General features: G+C 61.4%; 2 protein-coding genes across 2 annotated transcripts in view; one reads left to right on the forward strand and one right to left on the reverse strand.

The window, feature by feature from the left end:
- PGD (phosphogluconate dehydrogenase) overlaps positions 1–25,039 on the forward strand; it is a 298,830-nt gene that overhangs the window by 223,614 nt on the left and 50,177 nt on the right. The window lies entirely within an intron of this gene.
- CASZ1 (castor zinc finger 1) overlaps positions 4,243–25,039 on the reverse strand; it is a 48,076-nt gene continuing 27,279 nt past the window's right edge. The window contains exons 4-19 of the mRNA XM_058675030.1: positions 21,762–22,596; positions 20,782–20,850; positions 19,324–19,414; positions 18,453–18,617; positions 17,358–17,530; positions 16,297–17,132; positions 14,194–14,329; positions 13,948–14,011; positions 12,735–12,889; positions 12,522–12,644; positions 11,456–11,797; positions 9,917–10,115; positions 9,076–9,247; positions 7,677–7,828; positions 7,419–7,560; positions 4,243–5,342 (exon numbers count right to left, since the gene is read on the reverse strand). Coding sequence (XP_058531013.1) covers positions 4,249–5,342; positions 7,419–7,560; positions 7,677–7,828; positions 9,076–9,247; positions 9,917–10,115; positions 11,456–11,797; positions 12,522–12,644; positions 12,735–12,889; positions 13,948–14,011; positions 14,194–14,329; positions 16,297–17,132; positions 17,358–17,530; positions 18,453–18,617; positions 19,324–19,414; positions 20,782–20,850; positions 21,762–22,596 — 4,748 coding nt within the window. The 3' untranslated portion in view covers positions 4,243–4,248. The remainder of the gene's footprint in view (positions 5,343–7,418; positions 7,561–7,676; positions 7,829–9,075; positions 9,248–9,916; positions 10,116–11,455; positions 11,798–12,521; positions 12,645–12,734; positions 12,890–13,947; positions 14,012–14,193; positions 14,330–16,296; positions 17,133–17,357; positions 17,531–18,452; positions 18,618–19,323; positions 19,415–20,781; positions 20,851–21,761; positions 22,597–25,039) is intronic.

Below are 25,039 nucleotides of genomic sequence, written 5' to 3' on the forward strand. Positions count from 1 at the left end.
ACAAAATGTGTATTCCTCCCAGCTAGTCTGCACTTCCCATCCAACTCCCTGCGGATGTGCCCGACGGGGCAGCTGGTGATAAGGACCTGGGTCCTGCTGTCCACACGGGGCACCTGGCAGAGCTCCTGGCTCCTGGCTTCAGCCTGGCCTAGCCCTGGTTGTTGGAGGCATCTGGGGAAGTTGACCAGTCTCTACCTTTTCCTTCTCTCTTTCTGTGTGACTGTGTCCTTCAGTTAGACAAATAAATCTATGGCAAAGTGAGGGTAGTGGTATGTGGTGAAGTGGACCCGAGGCACGATGCCCGTGCCCTAAATTGAACATCGGTTCAGAGACACACGGAACACCGTAACCTGCCACCAGCCTCAGCTCAGCTCAGCTCAGCTCAGCTCAGCTCCACCACGCACAGGGCACCATGGGGTGGCAGCGGCTGCCCTCGAGCCCACGGGGCTGAGCAGAGCTGTGGGTGCCATCATCGGCCTCAGCCCTGGCCTGCAAGATCTCCGTGCCACAGCGGCCAAGGGCGATCGCTGGCATTCCAGGGCATTTCCTGGGTATCCAGCGGCCTGGCTGCCCCCCACAGTGTGGAGGCCAGGGTCTCCAGGACAGCGTGCCACTGGTTCTGCCTCTGCAAGAGGCAGCTGAACTCGCAGGTTTGCCCCCGTCTGGGAGTCAGAGCCACATTATTACCTGAGTGCAGGGCTGGCATGGTGGCCTAGCAGCTGAAGTCCTTGCCTTGCACACACTGTAATCCCATATGGGCGCTGGTTCACGTCCCAGCGGCCCCGTTTCCCATCCAGCTCCCTGCTTGTGGCCTGGGAAAGCAGTCAGGGATGGCCCAAAGTCTGGGACCCTGCACCTGTGTAGGAGACCTGGAAGAGTCTCCGGGCTCTTGGCTTCGGATTGGCTCAGCTGCAGCCATTGTGGCCACTTGGGGAGTAAATCATCAGATGGAACATCTTCCTGTCTCTCCTCCTCTCTGTATATCTATCTTTCCAATAATAAATAAATAAATTTTAAAAAATTAAGCCTGAGTGTAACGTCTTCCTGCATTTCCTGCCTAGTCCAGCAAACCCTGGGCAGCGCCATAGGGTCTGGGGTCACTCTCCCTTCCCTGGGTGGCAGCTTCTCCACACCTCATGCCCAGCGACAGCAAGTTCCAGGTGGCACGTGGTCTCAGGCGGGCACCTCTCCTGCCCTCCGGGTACAGCCTCCTCTTTCTGGGACACAGTGCCCACTGCCCTAGCTTGGGCTCAGGGTCGCTATGGGCTGGGGGGCTGCTGCATGGCTGGTGTGCTGAGACCTGCGGCCCCCACCACCAGACTTCCCATCCCTCCTCTTTGGCCCCAGGAATCCCACCGCTGGCCCCGCCAGCCCCCTCGCCCCCAGTGGGCATCCTGTGGCCGTCCTGCCCACGGGCAGCCCTCCTAGGGGCTTGGTTCTCTGCCTCTTCCCACCCCCAGCCCTCCGGGGAGGGCCGCGCGGCCCACCAGCAGCCCCAGTAATGGTTTTCATTTGTTGAACTTGTGTTTTAGCCATAAATTAGTCACTGTTTTATTTAACAGAATTGAGATATCCACAAACAGTAAGCGAGTTCCAACTTGAACATTTTAATAAGACGGAGAGCAGCCTGGATGTTCGCGTCTGTTACAAACTTATTTATGTAAATAGCCTGTGGGCCGCTGGCCAGGGGGAAGACGAGCGGGGCCTCCTGGCGCAAGGCCGGGCAGGGGCCGCTCCTGCCGCTGTCCCATCGTGGCAGGCGTGGGCCCGGCCAGCGGTGCTCCCCCAGGGACCCACACATGGTAGCCGCGTGGCCTGGGCTGAGATGCTGGGTTGTGGGTGTGTGTGACCAGCAGGCGTGGGAGGGCAGGGGCCCTGGGCCCCCAGGCAGTGGTGAGCGCTCCCGGCTTCACCACATCTCCCAGGGGACCCCTAAGCCTCGTACCACCAGGACCCAGTGGCCACAGCCCCAGGACTGACAGTCTCTGGCTGTGCCAGCGTGTGCTGCAGGCAGGCACCCACCATCATCCTGAAGGGATCCTGGTACACGCAGTTCCCAGGCCTGGCAGGTCCTCGCAGGAAGGTGGAAGGAGCCAAGGGAGCGGGCAGGGGGTGGCCCTGCCTAGTGCCAGCCAAGCAGCCCCGGCTGGGAGGGTGGGGTGGGCAGGACGGGGGTCCTGGCCCACAGCCCGGCTGGGAGGGTGGCTCCTGGGCCTTAAGCAGGTCTGGGGGGAGGGGGCAGCACCCAAGGCCCCCCACCATCTGTGCCCGGCAGTCTGGCGGAACCTGGCCTCGTGCCCAGGGGCAAGCTGGCTCGGGGCCCACTTTCCTAGCAGGTTGGAGGTGACCAACCTTCCCCGACACCACTTTGCCACGCACGGCCGGGTGCCACTGGGTGCAGGGCCAGCAGCTTGGAGGAGAATTTCAAAAATAAAAAAGATATCTTGATATTTTTTTTCCAGTTTTTATTGAGTGAAAATGTCAAACCTTGCATCAGTCATGCAAAAAAAAATCAAATAAATAAAACACATATATTAAATTTCTAATAGCACTAAATTCAAGTGGAAAAATATTCAGTTCTTAATAACCAGGTGCCGAGGAGAGCAGATTCAAGTATCGGGAGCGCGCTGTCAGCTCCCACGCTGCGCGGCTTGCGTCTCGAGCCCCCGCTGCACGGCTCTATAGATCTATATATGTATATACATATAGATATATACACACGCGCTGTGCATACATGGTATTTTATATTTATATATATACACATACATAGCTATAAAACATTAAAAAGAGCATCGCTGGATCAAGCATTGTCTTCCCCACAGAAACAAAACTACACGTTAAAATTCAAAATGAGCTAGCAATGGCTTGTAGTCCTAGTGTGCAACACGAACGCCAGCGGCCCCTCCGCTCGGCCTGGCCGCCCTTCTTTTGCCTTCGATTTTGCTACATTGAAAACTGTGGGTTGATTTGTTTCCTTAACAAATGCCTGGGTGTGTGGGGCACCCACATGGGAGCTTGGGGAGCAAACCTGGCTTCCTGGGCCCCCCATCCCACCCCTGCAGGCCAGCCGGCCCTGGCTTTCTGGCTGTGGGCAGCCGAGAGGACAAACGGAAAGAATAAAGAACAAGGGACCTGCAGAAACTCCCCCCCCCAGGACTCCCCAACCGGTTCCCACCCCCCTCCCCCCGCCCTGGTCTAACCTGATGGGCTGGTGGCCTGGGGAACAAAGGTACCCCCCGGGGTGGGGGCCTCACTGGGGCCCCCGACCCCGGACTGCTGGCGAGGTGTTCTTGTGTGCAGGCCAGGCCTGGGCCAATCCCGTGGCGGCCAGCAGGTGCATTGGGGGGGGGGGTCGGGTTAGAAGGAAACCAAGCCCGACTGGCCGCATCAGCACAGAAGCGTCCCAAACAATAATAAAAATAAACCCGGGGCTTGGGGGGCGGGAGAGAAGCCCTATAAAGCCACACGCATAACCAAGAGATAGAGAGAGAGAGAAAAAAAAAACTCCAATGTTAAATTAACTACAAACTGGTATCAACAGTAATAGTCCTTTTTCCTCGTCTACAAAATTCAAGTTGAAAGTTGGACTCGCGCAGCTCAGTGCCAGGGTGGACACAGCCTCCGCTGCGAAGGCCCAGCACCCCAGCACCCCAGGCCTGGCCGGCGCCGCGTGCCCCCGCCTGCCACACTTTTTTTTTCCTTTTTGTTCTACATAGAATAATAACCTTTACAGGAAAAAATACTGTACAACTTTCGTGTGTGTGTGTGTTTTCCCAAGCCCCAGACAGGTGCGCCTTCCTGTGCCCGCGGCCAGCACCAGTGAGGCTGCCCTCCCGGCCGGGCAGCAGGTGCAGCGCCCTGCAGGGGGCTGTCCTCGGGGCTCAGCTGCCCGGGAGGCCCGCGGGGGCTGCAGGTGCCCGGCCGGCCCTGAGCGAGCGGGCGCCCGGCGGGTGCGGGGAGGCTCCCCGGCCGCTCCCCGCACGAGAGCACCTTCGTTTCCCTGAAGATCCCGAACTCCAGCTAGGAGAGGGCCGCCGGGCAGCCGTGTCCTTCAGCCGCCGAGCTGCGGCCCCGGGCGGCCGCGGAGCACCAGAGGGTCCCCGCCTCGGTCCTGAGACGGACTCGGGGGTCCGGAAGCACCGGCGGGGCCGGGCCGGGGAGCCCGGGCCCGGGGCTCTGGGAGAGGGGCAAGCTTGACGTATAAATAGCATTTCCGTAGAAACAACCACCGCTCCCGCGCGCGGGCGGCTAGGGCGAGGCGGCGGCGGGCGCGGGGCCGGGCGCGGGGCCGCCCAGGGTGGCCAGCCCCGGGGTCCCGGGCGCCGCCGCGGCCTCGGGCAGCGACTCCTCCGAGTCGGTGCGCAGGTCCTCGTCCTCCTCCTCGTCTTCGTCCTCGTCGTCCTCGTCCTCGTCTTCGTCCTCCTCGTCGTCGTCGTCCTCGGCCTCCTCCTCCTGCAGCGCCAGCTCCTCCTCCTCGTCGTCCTGGGAGGACTCCCCGGCGGCGGCGGCCGGGCCGGGCGCGGAGGGGGCTGCGCCGGGGGGCCCGGGGTCGCCCGCCTCGCCCAGCGCCAGCCCCAGGCCCGCGGCCGCCGACTGCAGGAAGAGCAGCGAGCCCGGCTCGGCGCCCAGCGTGAGCGAGCCGTCCAGGCCGCCGGGCGCGGGGCCCTCGGCGCCCCCGGGGGACGCGGCTGCGGGGGGCTCCCCGCGCTCCTGCTTCTCGTGCTTGCGCTTGTGCGAGTCCATCTGCGACATGCCCACCACCGTGTGGCGGCAGCCCGGGTGCGTGCAGTGGAAGTGCGAGCACTTGAGCTTGTACTTGCACTCGGGCACGGCGCAGTCGGCGCTCGAGCTGAACTGGCGGAAGCCCGCGGCGCTGATCACGTCCTGCTTGCCGTGGTGCTTGCGGTGCGCCGTGACCTTGGTGCTGTCCGTGCAGCGAAAGCGGCAGCGCAGGCAGTGGAAGTGCGTGCTGGTGCCCGAGAAGGGGCAGTCGGCGAAGTGGCAGCTCAGCGACGCCTTGAAGCGCTTGAAGTCGTCGAGCACGAGGTTGTCCACGCGGTCGTGGTGCTGCGCGTGCTTGTACATGTGCGTGCGCCCGCAGAACTTGTAGCCGCAGTTCTCGCGCGTGCAGTGGTAGTGCGTGACCTTGAGCGAGAACTGGCACGCCGCGTCCTTGCAGTCCTCGTACAGGTCGAAGCGCCGGAAGCCGTCCAGCATCATGCCCTCGTCCAGCATCTTGCGCGACGCCGCCGTCTTCCGGCGCTTGCCGAACGGCGACATGTCCTCGATGATCCAGAAGCGCTTCTTGGCCCCCGACGCGGCGGGCATGGAGATGGTGTTCCCTGCGCAGGACGGACGGTGGTCAGCGCGAGGGGCCGCCCCGGGCCCCCGGCTGCACACCCCGCGAGAAAAAGCAGGGGCGCGGGCCTCCCCGGCAGCCAGTTGGGGGCAGCTGAAGCTGAAGGGGCAGTGGGGGTCACCCCGGGCCAGGCGCCATGCCGCCTGTCTCTAACGAGGGCCCGACGGCAACCTTCCCCGCACCCGGTGCCCTGGCTGCCGCCTGCAGGGGCACCTGCCCCTTGCTGCGGGGATGCCAAAGGCCTCGGGCCGTGGGGGGTTCCAGAAGATTCTCTCAGGTCTCCTTGGGATTTTGGGCTCCCCACCTCTCCCACTCCGTGGGCCTGAGGTGCCTAAGCCAGGCAAATCCCAAGAAGGCACTGTTGCCTGGCCGCTCGGACCCTCCTGCCTGGCATGGACCACCCTCCTGCACTTAGGGAGGGGGCTGAGCCACTGGCTGGCTGCATGGGGGAGGCCGGGCAGCCGGTCCTGCCCCCACCTTCAGGCCCAGCTGCGTCTGCAGTGGGTAGTGAGCATCCTGACCACCCTGGGAGGAGGGGAGAAAAGGCAGGCCTGCCATGGGGTGGAGGTGCCCGGGTGTGGGGCGGGGGAGGGCCTGGAGCCACAAGTCCAGCAGGGAGAGGTGCAGGGGTGTTGGGTCAGAGGTCACGCCCGGGGCTCTGCCTGGCTGGACTCCAGGCGGGGACCTCCCTGCCCTGCCCTGCCTGCGGCCTTGGTCCCGAGAGACACAGTGCCTGCTGTCAGAACGTCAGGGGAGCGAGCCAAGAGGGCCTGAGCTGGAGCGGAGGCTGTTCCCGGGAGGGAGGGGGCGTGCAGCCCCCTGAGCCTGGCGTGAGCCCCCTGAGCCTGAGCCTGGTGTGCAGCCCCCTGAGCCTGGCGTGAGGCCACACGGTTTCCTTCCCTGCTCAGGTACTGGGCGTGGTGGTGTGGGGTGTGGTGGCACTCAGGTCCCTGGCATCAGCAAACCTCTCAAGAGCGTCTGTCTTCCCCTGAGGCCAGGTGCCAGGTGAGCTCCTGTGAGCAGAAGGCCTAGGCTGTGCCCTGCCCAGGCCCAGGCTGGTAGCACCTTCCCTGCCCTCCCAGGCATCCAGCGCAGCCACTCTGGGCACACTGGCCACACTGGCCTGGCCAGGGCTGAGTGGGAGCTCCGAGGCCCTGTGCTAGGACCAGGAGCAGGCTTGGTGGCAGGGGCTGCCCGCCACCCAGCAGGCCGCAGCCAAGGCTGGAGTCCTGGCTTGTGGCTTCAGGGGGCAGTTGGGGTGACAGGTGACAGGAGGCACGCGTGAGTTACCTGCAGCGTCCTGAACTAGGGGGACATCGCTTTTGACTGCAGTTGGAGTGGCAGTGATGGGCGGGAAGCTGGGCGGGCTGCTGATGGGGTGGGCCAGGCCGCGGCTGGCTCCGAGAGCGGCCCCGAGCAGAGAGTATGAGAGACAGGGCGGAGAGAAGAGGTATGGGAGGGCGGGAGGGGGCGGCCGGAGCACAGCCGCGGAGGATGGAGCCCCGGGCGCAGCCTCGTCGCCAGCAGGAGGAGGAAGAGGAGGAGGAGGAGGAGCCGCGCAGCCTGGAGAGGGTGGAGAAAGGCAGAAAAAAAAAAAAAAAAAAAGGAAAAAGAAAACAAACAGAACAAACAAAAAGAACCAAAATGAGAAACCTGATGGCAGAAGCGAGTATGATATGAAAATACGTGGACGGAGGAGCAGACAGAGTGTGACAAAGAGGAGGGCCAGGAGGAGAGGAAGGCCGGGGGCTCAGGGTGGGCAACTTGGGGGGCGGTGCCCGGCGGGCAGGAGCCATCCTGGGCCCAGGGGCTGCGCCCGCCTGTCCCTCTGGCTGGGGGCCCCGTGCTGTGCCCTGTGGCTTTCAGAGCAGACAAGCCAAGGGTGTCTCCTGGAAACGGAAGTGCCTGGGAGGTGGGCAGGGCAACGGGCGGTGGCCTTGGGGACTCACAGCCCACAGACCCATGGTTGGCCACTCGCTCGCAGCCTGGCCACTGCTGGACCAGGAGCCCGCGCCGAGGCGGGCCCGCGGGGTCGGCCCCAGCCCGGCCTGCCGCTCACCTGCCGCCGTGCTCTCGTTGCCCACGGGCGTGCTGGAGCAGCTGCGGTCCATGGTGGATGACTCGGAGGACACGGCGCCGGGGCTGCAGCCCGTGTAATCCATGTACTCGTCCGTCTCCGTGTCCAGCAGGCTGGGGGCGCCCTGGGGACAAGTGGGGATTGCTACAGGAGCCGCCTGGGGCCAGCGGGGGGGCGGTCAGAGGGTGGGACAGACCGCCTGGTGGGGAAGCCCAGGCACATGGGGGAGGGAGCGCCCACCTGCGACGGGGGCACGCGGTCGAAGTTCTTGCCCAGCATCCTACGCATGTGCTTCCGGGCATGCGAGGTCATCTGGTGCTTGAGGAGGAAGGAGAACTGGCAGCCTTCCCGGATGCAGTGGAAGTGACTGTTGACCTGGTTGTACTTGCAGCCTGTGGACACAGCGTGTGTTGGGCCCTGTTCTGGGCACTGCGGGAGGAGGGCGCGTGCGGCCAGCAAGGTGCAGACATGGCAGCTGGGGAGCGGGCACTGCCAGACCTGCAAGGCCGCGTGCCCCTCCACTGGGCTAGACAAGGCCTGGGTTCCACCCTGGCTTATCACGCAGGCACGGGAGGGTGGCAGGCTGGTCCCGCCTCTGGCCTGGACACTGGACGGTCTACAAGTGGTCCCAGTCCACCAGGTCAGCCACAGGCCAGCAAGCCACCTGTCCCCACCCTTCCTCTGGGGAGGGCTGTGGGCTGGTCCTGGTCAGCCTTGCACCTGCCTCCCAGCCCCCACTGCCATGTTCTGGGCTGAGAACAGAGCAGAGGGGATTGAAACGGTATCACGGAGGGCAGGTGAGGGCCTGCCCGTTGCCAAGGCACCTGAGGTGGTCAGGTGTCTCCTCTCCTCCCCCAGCTTTGTTTGGCCCCAGCTACCACCAAAAACACCAAAGTTGAGTTGGTAACGGCCACTGCAGAGCACCCTGACGCCTGTAAGCTGAGCCCGGGCAGCAGAGGCCTCCGAGTGTTGACACCCGTTGCCATGGTTTCCGGCCCTCTCCCGGGTCAAGAGTCTGTCCTCTTCAAGGGAAGGTTGGTCTCCCTTTCTGGCCGTTGGCTTACCCGTTGGCTTACTTCATCCGGAAGGGCCGGACTGCAGCAGGAGACGAGCGGCCCCAGCCGGCCCCTCAGCCCCTAAGGGGCTCCCAGCAAACCTCCAGTTTCTGGAGGGGTGTCTGCTCTGGCCCATGAGCACATGGTTGGTCCTGGAACTCCCTCCCCGCTGGGGCCAGCAAGCTCCAGGGCCCACCAGCTCCCTGGCACACGGTGGATGCTCCTACATGAACACAGGGCACTGCAGCCGCCACCACCCGCAGCACCGACAGCTGACTGGCCGAGCGGACCAAGCAGCTGTGCCCAGAAACACCTCAGAACCTTCAGGAGGCCTTAAGGCTCAACCTGCAAGTGCTTGGCAAGGGAAAGGGAGTGAGCCTTCAGCCAGGGCCCCCGGGCCTGTGTGTGGGCCAGAGAGGGGCATCCCTGAGGCCACCCTCGCCTGGTTCTGACTCCACCAAGCTCCACAATGCCCGGCTTGGGATAGCTTTGAATAACACATGAGCCCGAGGAGGGAGGTGGCGCCAAGACAGGAGGCCAGCCAGGCTGCACCCGCAGGCCAGTCCCGCCAGCCCTGCTCCTACCTAGCCTGCCGCACTCCTCGCGCTTGGTGAAGTACTTGAAGCCATTGGCTGCCCGCCGCTCTGCCTTCTCATGCTTCTTTATGTGCCACGGCAGCTTGGTGGTGATGTTGGTCACGAAGTAGCAGCCGGCCCGGAGGCAGTGGTAGTGGCCGCGCATCCGGAACTCGCAGTGCTGCGGGGAGGCAGGGCAGGGGCTGCTGTCAGGGCTGGGGCGACGGCTGGGAGCCCCCGGCTGCCCGGGCCCCCTGCAATGTGGCCATGGTCCAAATCAGAAAACAAAATTGTGTGAAGAAAGAGCTTTCACAGGCTAGAAGGTACCATGTCTCCTTTCTTCCTCTATGGAAATATCTTACCCGGCATTTTCGCGATATCTAACCCCACCCCAGACCATAAGCCACGGGCCAGGTGTAGGCCATCAGCCACCCCGTGTGAGACCCAGACCAGGGCAGACATCACTAATCTATCCCAGCACCCTGCCCTCTATGCCTGCATCCAGATTCCAACTTCATCTCGGGCAGCCACCAGCAGTCCTGGCAGGAGTCCTTCCGGGCACGGTCATCCTGGCTATGTGTCTGTTCAGTGATTCTATTTTGACATTCTAGGCCTCTGGGGGAAAGGCAACACAGAGCAGGGCACCACGGCTGCCCAGCACGGCGGGGCTGCAGAGCCACGTGGCTCTGATTTAGCACCAATCTGAGCCCTGCCCAGCGGCCTCAGGGGTCCAGGGGCAGGCAGTGTCTGTTCCAGACTGGGTGTCGGCCAACTTCAGAAGGGTGTGAATGACGGTGTCTGCCAGGAGGAGGGTGTCCCGGCCCCGCCCCAGCCTGCCCATCATGCTGACCTGGTTGGGACAGAGACACTGCAGAGAGTAGTAGGCAAACTGGTCTCGCACGTTCACCAGGTTGTTGTTGGGGTTGATGTGGTCCAGACAGTGGGACTCGGCCTTGCCGGAGGTCTTACAGACGTATTTGCAGTTCCCGAAGAGACAGTGGAAGTGGAACTTGTTGGCGTACTTGCAGTCCGTGGCCAGGCAAGGATCACTGGAAGGAAACCACAGCCCAGAAGGTCATTGGCATTCCCAAGTCCTCCCCGTGGGTGTCCTGATTTGGCTCATGCTGGGGTTCACTCCCTAGTCCCCAATGGTGCAATCAAGAGGCACGGGCACTTGGGCTGCTTGCCTGCTCACCAGGATGATTCAGCCAGAGACTACACATCCCAGCATGCATTCCTGCCTTTCAGGAGCACTGTGTGGTGCCCAGGGATTGCAAATCCCGGGTGCACAGAGCATTGCATGCTGGGACACGTAGTTTCCATGGCCACACCTCAGGATTATAGATAAGGATGGCCGATGGGGAAGTAAGGGATGGTGTTGCCAGCCCTGGCAAGCTGCCAGGGAGGGCCTGGCTGGCTTGGCACAGGCCACGCCTTGGATATGGCCTACTAGCAGACTGCAGGTGGGTGGGCAGCCCTGCCAGGAAGCTCTGCTTCTAGGGGGCCCTGGGCAAGCGGAAACATGTGCCTGGTGTCGTGTCCCGCTGAGGCCTGTGGCTTCCCGGGTCAGCCTCACCCCTCGGAGTGGAGGGAAGTGCCACCCCTCGTGGCTGTCCGGCCTGGGATGCCACACAGGGGTGCAAGCACATGCGGGGCTCCTGCCTCGGCTCTGGTTGGTCTCACCTCCAACAGGGGACCACAGTGAGGACCAGGAACCCGGCAGAGCTGCTACTTGGAGGGAGGGGGAAGAGCAAGGGAAGTCGAGGAGGGACTGAGAGGAGTCATGCCACGGGCCCGGTCCCAGGTGTCAGAGAGGGAGGACAGCTGCCACTCAGGCGGTATAAATAATCCAATTTATTACTTTTATTGAGAACAGGAAGCCGCACACATTACGATACAAAGTAACCGTTCTCGCCGCAAGGAGCCACCACCGTGCAGTGAGGAGGTTGCTTTCCACCCAGAGGAGCTCAGGCCACCACGCCGTGGGCACGGGCCTGGAGGGGGCTAGCCCCCGCATGCCCACCCGTGACTTCCCACGCTTGTACACTCAGCAGCCATAGAGGCGGCAAACAGGGGCCCTGGAAGGAGAAATGCCACTCTCCTTGTTGGGCCAACAAGTGGCCCCTGAGGGACTCGCCACTCACATGGCCAGTCCTCGCAGGGTCACCACCGGCCTGGCCAGGACAGCAGCCTCGACCACCACCCCTTCCCCGCCCCGGCTGCCCGCCCCGGGGGCAGGCGGTGAGGTATAAACAGCAGCATCTTTGGCTAGAAGACATCACTGGGCGACTGGGTCCCAGAGAAGCTGGGGCTGACCAGTGCGCAGAGCGGCGGCAGCCCTCACTACGCCCGAACCCACGCGGGGCTCCCGGCTCGGCGCGGGACTCACTTCTCCTGGAACTGCAGGAATCCGGGTTTGACCTGGGGCTTGGCGTTCTCTAGAGAAGTCGTTGCCAAGGGCGACGCGGGCAGGTGAGGCACTGATGCTGGGATCTGAGGCATCTGAGGTATGGCGGAAGCCAGCTGCTTCCAGGCAAGCAGGGTGGGGGTGGAGGGCACCGAGGCTGGGCTGGGCGTGGGCCCCTCCAGGGAGGACCCCGCCGGGGCTGCGCTGACCGCCGGCGCTGGAGGGGGCGACGGGGCCAAGGAAGCTTTGGTCTCAGCAGCTGAGGCCGGGAAGGCAGCCTCTGGGTTGCCTTTAGCCGCTCCTCCCTCCGTCCGGAAGTGGAAGCTGTGGAGGGCAGAAGAGGGCAGGTCAGCTGGAGGTTAAGGCCCCGCCTCCCGCAGGTCAGCTCTGCCCCCGCTGTGCTGGCCTCCTGTGCCCTGGTGGCAAGCCCAGGAGCCCGCGGATCTCAGGGGAAAGGATGGAAGGCAAGCTGCTGTGTGTTGTGAACATGGGCTCCTGGCTGGGCCTTCACACCCAGTGTGTGCATGCGCGTGTGCCTGTGTCGTGTGTGTGTGTGTGTGTGTGTGTGTGTGTGTGTGGCAGCATGCCCTGCCTCGTGGAGCCCTTTCCTTCTGGAACCTGCCCTGAGGTTGGGAGGGCGGGACCCTCAGCACTCCTTAGCAGGTCTGTCTCCAAGGTTAGTTCTGAGTTCCAGTTGAAGGAGGTGGCTGGGTTTGCTGCCTTGGACCTCACAGCGGTGACAGGTTAATTTCACTGTTTGCAGGTGAAAGAATGCAACGGTGGAAGAGTGGCTCTGAAACCTTCACCCAGGGGCCCACCTGCCCTGCAGCAGGGCTCACGGCCCCCCACGACTACTACTTGGTCTCAAGGCAGGAGACCCCGGGGCGCCTGCCTGCAGGCATGGAGGGAGGCTAGGGACCTGTGTCTGAGAAGCTCTGTGGCCTGCGGGGACCCATCCCAGGGCGCTGGGGGAGCGCAGCCCCAGCCTCCAGGCAGCTAGGACCAAGCTCGGCTCTGTGGAAATGGGTGCCCGAGGACCCGCACTCACTTGGCATGCTTGATAGCCCCGTCCAGGGTGCTGAAGAGCGCGCCACACTCCTCCACCACGCAGTGGAAGTGGGCCTTGTGCAAGAAGTCACACTGGGCGTCGCAGAAGTCCTTGGTGCCAAACCTAGCCAGAAGAGCCAGGTGGTTAGAGGCCAGCCAGGGCACTTGGGCTCCTGCGCCCCGCCCTCGCCACCGCCCTCCGCCAGCCCCTCACCTGCGCAGGTACACCTTCCAGGGCTCTGAGAGCTTCTCCGGGACCAAGGCCTTCACGGCCTTGTTCACGAAGGGCGAGGACTCGGCCGCAGGGCTTCCCTCTGCGTCTGTCTTGATGTTCAACAGGCTGCCGATGCTGGGGTTGCCCTGAGACACCTGCAGGGAGAGGGGCCAGGTGTGGGGCGGGGGGGACTGGGGACACAGCTCTGGCTGCCCGGGGCCACTCAGCCCTCAGCTGTGCCCTTGGCTGTGGCTCCAGCAGGCCCGTTCACACAAACTCAGGCCAGGGCTGCGGCTTGGGGCACGGGCTTATAGCCCTCTCACCCCAGACTTTGCGGCTTCCTGGCTATTTTCCTGCCAGAAGGTTTTCAAAAGCAGATCGGGAGGAGGAGTAGGGGGAACCCCTACGAATTCCTTGAGAACAAGAGAAGACACACAAGATCAAGACCCAGCCACTGCTGCACAGTGGTAGGGCACCCCGGGCAGGGGTGGGGGGTGCTGGGGGCTGTGGCTGAGAGAGAGAACCTGAGGGTAGCGTGGTAGCGGGGGGGGATGGAGGACACGGGCAGCAGGAAGCAGAGGCTCCTGTCCCACCAAGGGCCAGGCGGGACGCCGCCCCCTGAGGTCGGGCCCAAGCCTGGCTCCGTGTACAACAGTCACTTGTGTACAGTGACCAAATTAATCTTGCTGTAGTCAAATTTATCATGTGAAGGGGAAAAATATATTTGAGATGATGTATAATTTACAAAGACCCTGCATTATTTAAAATAAATATTCCAGTGTGCCCTCTCCGGAAGACGTCCGAGAACATTACTCAACCCGAAAAGTGGAAATTGATGCCTTGCCTTTACTTTCGCACCCTTCCCCCACCCCTTTTTGAACAAACAAAAAATAGATAAAATAAATAAATAAAATTAATAACTAAGAGCGAAAAGAAGTTAAAGGGCTCTGGAAAAGCTTCTGGAACCTTCCATCTGAAGGGAAAAAAAAAAGGTGTCAGAGGCTGGGATATATTTCTTCAGCCAGTTCATTAAATTAATTTGTAAGCAGTGGCTCTGAAATTATATCCGATGAAAAATGGCCTCAAAATTTAAATGGTACAAACTCATCTTATTAGAGGGAAAACATTAAAAAACAAACACCTCCCCCCAGCCCCCAGCCCAGCTTTAATTTCTCTGGGTGGGAAATGGGAGGCGAGTGATGGATGTTCTTACCTTATTCATAAGCGAGGATAAAAGAGATGAATTTGCCGGGACTGCGTGGCCATTTGATTCATTACTGGAACACACAAACCAGGGTGCTTCAGCTCCACCGGGTCGGTCACCCTCCCAGCCCCTCCCAGGGCACCCTGCAGCTGCCCAGGCTTTGCTGGGAGGGCTGAGCCCCAGCTGCCCCTCTGGGGTGCAGCTCGAAGGGCGCTGCGCCTGGAGCTGCAGCCTGGCATCCAGGCCTCGCCTCACCTCAGCTCCTTCACAGTCAGGTCCCGACTGCGGTCCTGGGAGGCCTCGTGGGGGCCCAGGGGGCCAGGGTTCTCACTGGGCTCTTGCTTCACCTGGGCCGGGGGGAACCTGGCGGGGGCGGCCTGCTGTCCGCTTCCTACAGGGGAAGGGAAGGGAAGGGAAGAGGGGTTCGGCCTGTTCCCGCCCTGGTCACCCTGCAGTGAGGGCAGTGGGCCGGCCTGGGGAGATCTGACCGCCCCCAGCACCTGACGGGATTGTCTGCGACGCATACCCCTGTGTGGCAATTCTTCAAGTGATAATTATTGCAAAATTATGTCAAAGTTGTCCTGGCTCGGGGCCTCCTGGAGGAGCAGGGCGGGAGGCTGGGGAGCGGGCTGGGGCCCTTCATTTTCTCCACCAACTGTCACAGTCAATTTGTGGGGCTGCCGCTTAGGCTTTTATTAAAGACACTGTTAACGCTGAGGGAAAGTGGCAGCTCTGGACTGGGAGCGGCCCCTGCACGGTCCTGGCCCGCTTGTTGCCGGGGCGACGGCCCTGCACACTGAGCATGCCCGGGAAGGGCATCTGCTATGTCAGGGCTATCAGAGCTGACGGCCAATCAGGGCAGTTCAAACAGAGTGACCTCGGCCGTCAAGCTGTCCGGGGCAGGGAGATGGGAGGCCAGCGGGCCGGGCTGGGTCCGAGGGGGCGTTGGGCGGGAAGAGGCCGCAGGAGGCCCGGCGGAGCGGGGCAAAGAGAAGTTGCTGACAGCAACGTGTCCACTGCGCCTTCCTCCCCAATCCCCAAGTGACTGAAATATTAATCTGCCCCAAGGCGCTACAGCTGACAGAGAGCGGCTTCACAGACAGCAAGTGGCATTTTATTAAAAATCAAGGAAAAAGGCCCCCCTCCCCTTGACCTTTCTCTTAGGGAAAGGAGAGTTTTCTGAGGCAAAGAAAGTACTTGAGAGGCAGGCCACAGAGGCCAGCGTGGCCCTGGAGTGGCCCTTGCCCTGCTCAAGGCACTGGCTCGAGGCATGTGGCCAGGCCAGGACCCCTGGAGAGGAGGGTCAGCTACTTCCAACCAGGAATATGAGATCCGAGTGTCTGACTGGGGACCCGTCTGTTTCTGCCAGCAGCTCCTGTGCCGAGCAGAGGCCAGAGGCAGGCTCCCGGCTGGTTCCCAGCTGGTCTACAAGGACGCAGGGCATCCTTGGAGGCCATGCCTCCGTCACTGCCTAGCCGGCTGTCTGGGGGCACTGCAGAGTGGCCTTTTGTTTGTAGTCCTGCCAGCTTGGGCCTGGCTCCCAGTGAGCACCCGGCAGGCCACTTTTACCCGCATCAGCGGTTGTCGAATGACTAAATGAGACAAGCTGCATCCCAGACAGGAGTGGAACCCTCTAACAAGGATTTGATCACCCAGGTGGGGCCCAGCACCGTGGCCTAGCGGCTAAAGTCCTCACCTTGAGGTGAGGTGGGGAGACACAGGGACAGAAAGGAGAGAAACAAAAACCCTTACAGAAAAATTTCAGGAAAAGTAGGGGACGAGGTGGGGACTGGCCTGGAGTGAAGAGAACTGTGATTCCAGGGCCCGGCACCCCCTGGCCAGGTGACCCTATTTCAAATTCAACTAATGTCGGTTAAGATGCAGTTTCTCTGTCATACCAACCAGCCAGCTCTAAGTGCTCAGTAGGCAACACGTGGCTAGTGGCTACCACGCCATACAGTGCAGGCCAGGCTTCAGTCACCGCAGACAGGCTCTACTTGGGGAGAGAGCCGCGTGGCCCTTGGCCCTGGCAGGCGTCCACCCTGCCAGGCCAGCTGAGCGATCCTGGGGACGCAGGTCCTCAGCAGGCTTCACCTGACATGAAAGATGCGAAGACGGGTGGGGGGCCCGACTGCCCCCATTCCACAAATGGGGAAGCAGAGGCTAGAGCTGTCTGGGGTGGGTGGGGCAGGTAGACCTTATCAAGGGCCCTAAAGAGTAAACAGACAGAGGCAGACACCAGCCAAGAGAGGGTGCTGGTGGGCAGGAGTCTGTCAACACCCCCTGCACCACTTTGCAACCTGGGGCCACTGGGGTTCGGAGCGTGTGTGCTTCCTGGGCAGGGTCCAGGCTGCTCACCTGGGTCAAAGGTGGCAGAGGGCTTGAGGGCAGCTGCGGCCAGTCTGGCCATCATGGGTGAGATGAGGCCCTTGCTTGCAGAAATCCTCTCCATGATGGAGGCGGGGGGCACAGAGACAGAGCTGACAGTGCCCGGGGCCGAGTCTGCCGCTCCTGAGGCCACCAGAGCAGGGGTGTCGGGGGTGGCTGAGGCTGTGGGCCCAGAGGACATGGTCCCCAGGAGGCCGGGGGCGCTGGTGGGCAGGGAGGCACTGCCACGGCCGGGAAGGAGAGGGAAGTAGGGTGTGGTGGAGGGCAGGCCAGAGTTGGAGAGGGCCAGGGCCAGGGGGACGGAGCCAGGCAGGCCCTGGGGCAGCAGCCCCGGGATCTTGCTGTTGGGAGGCTTGGCGGCGGCACCGGGCACAGCCTCGGCCGTGGAGGCCAGGGGAGCCGAGGACTGCTGGCTGGTGGGAGAGGCGCTCAGGCTCGAGTTCTTGCTGCTCAGGGCGGAGAAGTCGACCAGGTCGTCGTTGCTGGACTCCTCGTGCTCCGTGTCCTTGGTGCCCAGCAGCGAGGGCGGCAGCCCCAGCACGCCCGAGGCGCGGATGTGCCGGCGCTCATGCTTGCGCTTGTGCGAGGTCATCTGGCTGGTGGAGGTGAAGGTGAAGCCGCAGCCAGCACGGATGCAGTGGAAGTGGTTGGTGGCCTTGCTGTACATGCAGCCCTCGTACTTGCACTCCTCATACTTGTAGAACTTCTTGAAGCCGTCCTTGGCGTAGGCATCGTCCTTGATGTGGTAGCTTTTGTGCTTCTCGATGTCACACTTGTTCTTGAAGGTGAAAGTACAGCCGGGGCGCCTGGATGGCGACATCACGGGCCGGTCATGGGGCTGGATGGGACCCAGAGCAGGCCCTGCACCCCCTCAGCCCTCGGAGGGACGGTCCCCGGGACAGAAGACAAGGCTGGACATAGAGGCAGGGTCTCCAAGCAGCCTCCACTTCCCGTCCCTGCTCCCCTGGAGGAGGCAGGGCCCTCAGCTGCCCTGGCAGTCCAGCAAGTGCCCCGGCCAGGCCCCCGCTGACCTGCAGTGGAAGTGTGTGGTCTTCTGCCCGTAGAACTGGCAGTCTGCCGTGCCGCAGTCCTCGGTGGCCCGGAAGCGCTGGAAGCCGTCGTTGATGAGCTGTGTGTTCTTCTTGTGGAAGTTCTCGTGGGTCATGACGTCTGAGGTGCTGGTGTAAACCTTGTTACAGCCCACCTGCATGGGCCAGAACATGGTCAAGGCGACGGAGCCTGACACGTGGGGCCAAGGTCGAGGCTGGGGTCACAGGAGAGTTTGGCAGTGGCTCCAGACCTCCAACTGGGGGCTTTGGGAAGTCGCTGGAGGCACCAAAGTAGAAAACTTGGAGTACCTGGGCAGTGTCCCTGACCTGTGCTGGAGACCGAGCTGTCTCCAGAGACCCTGGACCCTTCTCAGCCCAGCTGAGGAAGTCGGGCTCTGACCGAACTGGTCGGGAGTCCCACAGTGCATCCGACCTCTCAATCCCCAGCACTGGCCGGGGACTGGACCCTGGAGGTCACTTTTAGCCTGGGGACTTGCTCAGTGGATGGTTCTTGGCCTGGGGCCCTCCCACCCCACCGCAGCTGGGGCAGGCAGGCAACGTTGCCATATTGAGTAAAAACCAGTGGAATCTGAACACTCGTGCAGGCTGGCCTGTGCCAGCGTCTGCACCATCTCAGAGCCCAGCGGGTGGCCCCCCTCTCCTCGTGGCCCAGGTTGTTTCAGAGAGGCCATAACAACCCCTGCCAAATACCGGGGGGGAGGCACGGCGGCTGCTATTGCAACCCAAGTCGCTCCTCCTAGGCCTGACACCTTGAAAAAGCCCAGACTCGGCGTGGCATTAAAACAAAGAATTAAACAAAAACCTCCTCAGGAATCATCTGCAATGCTGCTCTTGGTGTTAAAGCCTGAAAAATGTCGGTCTGTATAAACAGCTCACTGAATTTTACCCACACCAAGTATGGCCATGGGAAGGTCCCGCCCTGGGCCCACCAGACGCTACCCAAAGCCCGAGCCCCCGAGGCTCTCTCAGCACACCGGGCGGCCCCGTCTCAGGATCGGGGGCAAAGGGAGGCCCCTGGCCAGCAGGGGCAGGTGGCGGGGCAGGGGTGGCGGGCACCTGCATGCAGTGGTAGTGGGTGCTCTTCCCGTTCAGGTGGCAGCCGTGGTAGTAGACACTGCAGTCGTCCAGAGGGCTGAAGCGCATGAAGCCGTGCTGCAGCGAGTTGTCGCGCTTCTTGTGCATGTTGTAGTGCCGGATCACGTCCTGCTTACTCGTGAACCTCTGCCACGAGACAAGGCCGAGTTGGCAGGAGCCCGCCGGCGCCCCACCCCCCATGGCCCCTGCCCCGTGTGCCAAGTGCGCCGGGGCCGGTGGTGGCCCCAGTGCCCTCAGGTCACTCTATAAATAACCCTGCTCAGGGCTGCGGCAGTCCAGGCTGCCTAAGGCCACTTCCCGGCATGCTGGCCCCGGAGGGAGCAGCTACCCAAGGTTCCAGCATCACAGACCCTCCTCCTGGAAGTTGAGTCAGGCCAGATGTTGAAGGCAGGGGCCCTGACAGGTAGAAGCTGTCTGTTGGGTGCAGACTGCCCAGGTCCCACCTCCTCACTGGTGCCATGCTTGCCACAGGTGGATTTACACATAAGCAACAGTCAATCTGAGCCTCAGTTTCATCATTCTTAAAGTTGAGCAGCTACTCCCAACTTCGCAAGGCCACCAGAAAGACAGAATGAGGCAATGCCCGGGGCTGGCAGGCGCAGTCCTTGGTGCGCGGCACACTCCATGGCAGGCAGCTTGGATTAGCACCCCAGGGCACAGATGGCAGCAGACCCTCTTCACTTGCTTTGTCAGCAGGAATCAGGGGTGGAGGCATGCTGCCTCCCTGGACAGGTGGCTGAGTACAACTGAGCACCCCGGACCCCACTTCCAGAAAGAGCCTTTCCCACAAGGGCCATGGTAGGGGAACAGAGCCTGTGCAACAGCCCGGTACCTGGTAGTTGCACTCGGGGTCCAGGCAGTGGTAGTGCTCGCGGTACTGGTAGGCGCAGTGGATGTGCCCACAGTGCTGACTGCCGGAGAACCTGAGGACAGGAAGGAACGGGTCAGGCCGTTCAGTGGTACCCGCCCCCTCTCCAGGGAGGATCTTACAGGGCCCTGGGCCTGAGCAGCCTGTGCCTGGGGCCCCGGGTGGGGGGTGCAGGAGGGAAGGGGCCACTGGCAGTGCAGCTCTATCCTGCTGGCTCAACACTTGCCAGCACTGGTTTGGGAGCGAGTGCCGGTAGGAGGAAAACCCTTGGGGGTAGGCCCCGAGTCTGCTACAGACACAGGAGGGGGTGATGCGGAGTCCGGATGGTGGCCTTTTCTACAGCTGTTGGACCAACCCCCCACCCACTACCCATCCTGCTCTGGCACGGCCAGCCTGGGCCTAGCCGCTGAGCGGTGTTACGGGGCTCTCTCTGTCCCGGGCTTTTCCCGACACTTGAAACAGTGCAGAGTTATGAATTTTTAAAGCCTAGCATCTGTTTGGCTTCCTGCAGCAGGGAGCTCTCTCCCCAGCCAACTCCACAGCCAGGAGCCCGCACCGCCTGCCTCTGCCTGCCTCCCAGGAAACCCCAGTGTGCCCGCAGGCTCTGCCACTCTGGTTGTGGTTCTGAGCCTCTGCGATGGCCGGCCCAGGGAAGGTGGTCTGAGCAGCCTACCTGTCCCCACTGAGGATGGTGGGGCAGTGAGGTGGGGACAGAAACCCCTCCTTAAGGGGGAAGCTGCTTGCAAATAAATATTGGAGCTAAAGCTGCCAAAGGGGGCCATCTGCTGATGCACTAATAATGATGATAATAATAACGAAGAGGAGACGGGACAGAGCAAAGCTGAACAGACACACAGGCTGAGGGAGGCAGAAGGCCGAGAGGGGTGCAAGCATGATCTGGTCATGCGCTGCCCCACCAGGTACTGGCAGCGAGGGCCTAACCTGGGGCAGACTGTGAGGCAAAGAGTACTGTATCTACCAATCTTGCTGTCTTTGGGATGCAAAGGGCTTGCTCTTGGGTCAGAGGTGTCAGAGCCTGGGAGAGCCATTTGGCCACACGTCACAAAGGACAACTGCCCATATCCCGCCTCTACCCCAGAGGCCACTGTGACCTGTACCTTCCTCAAGATTCCATGTGGAGGCAAGACCCAGGTCAGTCAGGGGGTCTGTGTACTCAGCTGCAGCTGGACTCTGTCATGGGGTCCCTTCCCCTCTCCTACACCTACCTGAGGTATAAGGTACTTAAAAGACTGTGTGGCCTGGACCACCTCCCAGGGCAGGATCTGAGAAGGCACGTGGGGAGAGTCGGGGACAGGGAGCGGGGATGGCCCACTCTGGCCCTGGCGAAGATGGCAGGCCCCTGGATACCCTTGCCCTCCACCCCACCTTCTCTCCATGCATGCTCCTCTCTGAGCGATATACCTGGCGATATATTTCTGGTAAATGTTTACATCTTCACTGACAGCGGGTTTATCTGTGGGCAGTCCATTCCTGGTGAGAGACACACGGGGCGCAGCGATTAGCAGGAGTGGTCTCAGGCCCCTGGTGCGGCCGAGGGCAGCTCCATGCCTCGGGCCCTGGCTTTCTTGCTCTGTGGTGTTCCCAGGCGCTCAGGCCTGACCTGGCCTTGAGTCCACCTGGGCTCAGAGCCTTGGAAGCAAAGGGGCTTTCTAGCACAAAGGGAAATGAGGAGGCTGCTAGCAGGAAGGGTTACTAGACCCCCCCTCAAGGAGGAAGGGGAGGACGGCACCAGCAAGTGCAGCTGGACAGAAAAGGCCCGCCAACCTCCAGCCAGAGGGTCTGCCTATGCTGACAGCCACCGCCAGGGTCACTGTGTGTGTGGACGGAAGCGGGGGCCCAGCCACTCCCCGACCATGGTGATACATTCAGGGTGTCTGTTTCCCAACTCCAGCGCTCTATCTTCCCTCACTGCCTCTCCAAGAGGCCAGGCCTTGAGCCCAGGAGCTGAGGCCACCACACGGACCCTCGAACCGCCACTCAAGGCAGGCTTTTCTCTGCCCAGCACGAGGCTGCACTAGGCCCTTGCAGCCCAGGTGAGGGAAGCCTGCCGGTGTGTGCTTGCCGGCAGCTGAGCGGCACACTCAAGTCCCTGGATGGTGAGGACACAAGGCTGTACCGGACGATGTGGCATGAACAGTGTGTGACCACCACTGAGCACATGTCACCTTGGGGGAGGGCAGAGTGGTTACATAGATGCAGGAGTAAGCATGTGTGTGTGCATATAAGTACGTGTGCACGCAGCTGAGCGGGTACACCGGAGGTGGGCGCAGGGTGTGAGCCACCTGTGTGTCCACGTGTGACAGTGTGACAGTAGGGAAATGGGCCTCCTGCTCGGCCCCGGCCCAGGATCTGTGTGGCAGCGGGGGTGGGGGGCACCTTACTTGACAGTAGAGACGGTCCCAGTGGTGATGGAGTCTGTTTTGGAGAAGGTTGACTTCAGGTACTCAGGAGTGTTGAAGGACAGGGAGGCAGGTGGCTCAGGCCCCGGGCCAGGGGCACTGGGAGTGCTGGGCCCACTGGCCAGGGGTGCAGGAGGCAGGCTGGGGGTAGGCGGGACCTTGGTGGGGCCTGGCTTCTGGATGCCCCGGACGTCGTATTTGGAAGGGCGCCCCACCTTGCCTGTCTTGAAGGCAATGGCCCCGCCCATGTCGGGGCTGCCCTCTCCCGGTTTGAACAGGTGCAGGTACTTGACGTTCTCCAGGTCGTACTTGGATGGCTTCTTGTAGGTGCTCCCGTTCTGGGGCCGGAGGTTCTCGCCCGTCTTCAGTTTGTGGATGAAGAAGTCGTACTTGGAGGCCCGGGCCACTAGGCTCTGCATCTGGACGCTGCTGTGGGATGGCAGGGGCAGTATGGTGGCCTTGGTCTCCAGGTGCGTGGTGTTGCCTGGCAGCCGCAGGCCCGGCAGGGGGCCCACCACCTCCTTGCCCGCCCGCTCCTCGGCCTTGGCTCCATGGGCTGGCCAGGAGAGCTGCTCGCCAGCTTTGAGCTTGCGGATATATTCCTCGTACTTGGAGAAACGCGCCCTCTTGCTGAGGGTCTCCTCCGAGGCGGGCGGCATGGAGGAAGTGGCCGCCTCAGGGGTGGAGCCAGCATGCAGTTTTTCGAAGCTGATCTTTCTGGCCAGTTCGTCCCTTGTGTTCTGGTCATCGTAGCCAAACATGCCCAGGAACTCAGTCATGGTGGAGGCTGCGTAGTCCCGCAGTGAGGAGGCCTCTCCTGTTGGAGGGTGTGGAGGAGAGGGGTGAGCCACCTCTGGGAGGGAGTAGGTGCAGAAGGGACAGCAGGGCCCCCACCCATAGGTGGCAGGGGCCAGCTCTGGGAGGGGGCGGGGCAGGACATGATCTATGGACATTTGGCTCACTTGTTAGGTTTTACGACTCTTAAATTAATTTGTTTTAAAAAAAAGTAATTAATACTGGGGTAAAATAAAACGAGTTCATCAATGCCAGGAAAATCAATTTCCTAAATGTTCTGGCCGATGGCTTTTCAGTACATTAAACAAAGTTTCATAAATGTCTCCGCTCTCTCGCCTTGTCCTAATATGAAAGAGAAGTCATTTTACTGGAAGTAAGGTCAAATCCCAACCTGCATCCTGGGGAGGGGGCAGTGGGCACAGGGGCTGGGCACAAGAGGCCATGACAGGCAGTGACCAGGTGGTCAGGAGCATGCCAGGAGCTGAGGCAGATGCTTGAGTGGAGCCAGGGTGGGCCTGGCTGGGGACCCTTCCCTGACCCCTCACATGGAGCCCTGGTGGGTGAGGGGCCACCCGTTCCCAAGTTGCTGAAGGTCCCAGGAACAGAGCCGAGGGGGCCCCCCTGACTCGCTTAGGGTCCCCAACTCTGGTCCAGATTTAAGCGTCCTTCAGACTTCACTGTCACTTCCAGATTCTGCGTTCACACACAAGACATGGTCACCCGGGAAACGTGGGGGTCAGGGCAGGCAGGAGAGGTGGCCCTGCTGGGCCCCGGGCAGCACCTCTGAGCTTGGTCCACCCTTCCTCTCCCACATCTCCACCCAGGCTAGAGTTGAGAACCCTGCCGCGGCCTCCTGTCAGTCTGTCTGTCTCTCCCTGCCACCCCCTCCAGCTTATTCACACAGCACACACACACACATTATCATACCTACGTATACACTTATACACACATCCTCACCCACAGAACATACACATTCACAGCCACACATTCACACTCTGTGTGCACACATAACCTCACCTATGACACACACATTTACACACTCACAATCACATACACACATCCTCTCCTACGACACACATACACACATTTATAGCTACACATTCACATACTCTGTGAGCACACACATATTTTCACAGGTTCTAACCCATACAACTTCACAAACTCCACGCCCTGCTCCCTAACATGAACCTGTGGTCTATGTCGGGAGGCAACGCCACTGCAATCCCTCAACCTCTCACCACCACGGCTCACCAGGGACACTCATTCCTCCACTAACGCTAACATCCCATTGTGTGCCACACCAACACCACTGTCCTGTGTGGGGTGTACACAGGACAGTGGTCCCACATGGTCCCAGGAAGGCTCCACATTCTCTTCCCCTCCTGTATACGCCAGCCCGTCTTGGCACACTCAGTTCGTGTTTCCAGGCTGGCAGGGGGCAGGGGTGAGTGGTCTTACAGCAAGGGGAGGTGTTGAGCTGGTTTCCTTGTGTCCCTACTCAAACCTGTCAGGTGTGGGATTCTCAGAGCACACCCAGAGGGGATGTTGGGCAGGAGCAAACAAAACCCAACAGGATGTCAGAGGCCCAGTGCTGAGCTCCTGGGAGTGAGGGGAGGACACTCACAGAGAGTCCCCTGGCACCCAGACTGGACAGAGCAACTTGAGGACCGACAGCCAGCCATTTCCCTGCAGAAGGCCAATGGGTCAGGTGCTGCCCTGACCTCAGGCTCTGGAGGATGGGGGGCCAGCTGGGAGGGGTGGGCTGTGGCTGCTGCATGCAGTGGCTCAGGGACCAGGGAAAGGGGCTAAAAATAGCTGGAGGCAGCTGCACCCTCGCTATATATGGCAGGGAGACAGAAGGCTCTGAAGGGCAGGCAGCTCTGAGCAGCCAAGGGGCCAAGTGAGGGTCCCGGGGGCAGTTCAGAATCCTGACGTCCTGACACAGTAGCAAGGCAGGAAGGTGGCAGAGCTTGGCAGGACTCTCTCAGTGCCCAGGGCCAAGGCCTGGGGCCAGGAAACCACCAGCAGTTCAGGCCCTGCCTCTTCTGCCACGGCGGCTCTCCACGTCCCCAGGCCCAGGGAAGGAGGCTGCAGGTGAGGCCTGCTCTCCTCCAACATGGCAGGGCTGGGTGCGGGTACGGACGGGTGTTGAAGGGACAACTGCCATGGCCTTAAGTCCCTGTCCCTCCCCTCTCCGCAGGCCCTGCACAATCACCTTGTGTCTGGCAGCGGCAAGGGCTTTCCCTATCAGAGGAAACTGAAGGTCATACTTTTCCTCATTGATCTTGCAATGTTTGTTAATTACTCTGTCACTGATGTGGCGAAGGATAATTAAACAGCTCTGTTTATATCTTATATGCATAATTATGTGGCTGCGCAGGGCTCCCCGCACAGGGAGGAGATGTGCCCCTCATCGCAGGGGGAAAGGGATAGGGGAGCCTGGGAGGGAGGCTGGGGCTGCAGCA

Source organism: Ochotona princeps, chromosome 2 (assembly GCF_030435755.1).
Source record: "Ochotona princeps isolate mOchPri1 chromosome 2, mOchPri1.hap1, whole genome shotgun sequence".
NCBI lineage: Eukaryota > Metazoa > Chordata > Mammalia > Lagomorpha > Ochotonidae > Ochotona > Ochotona princeps.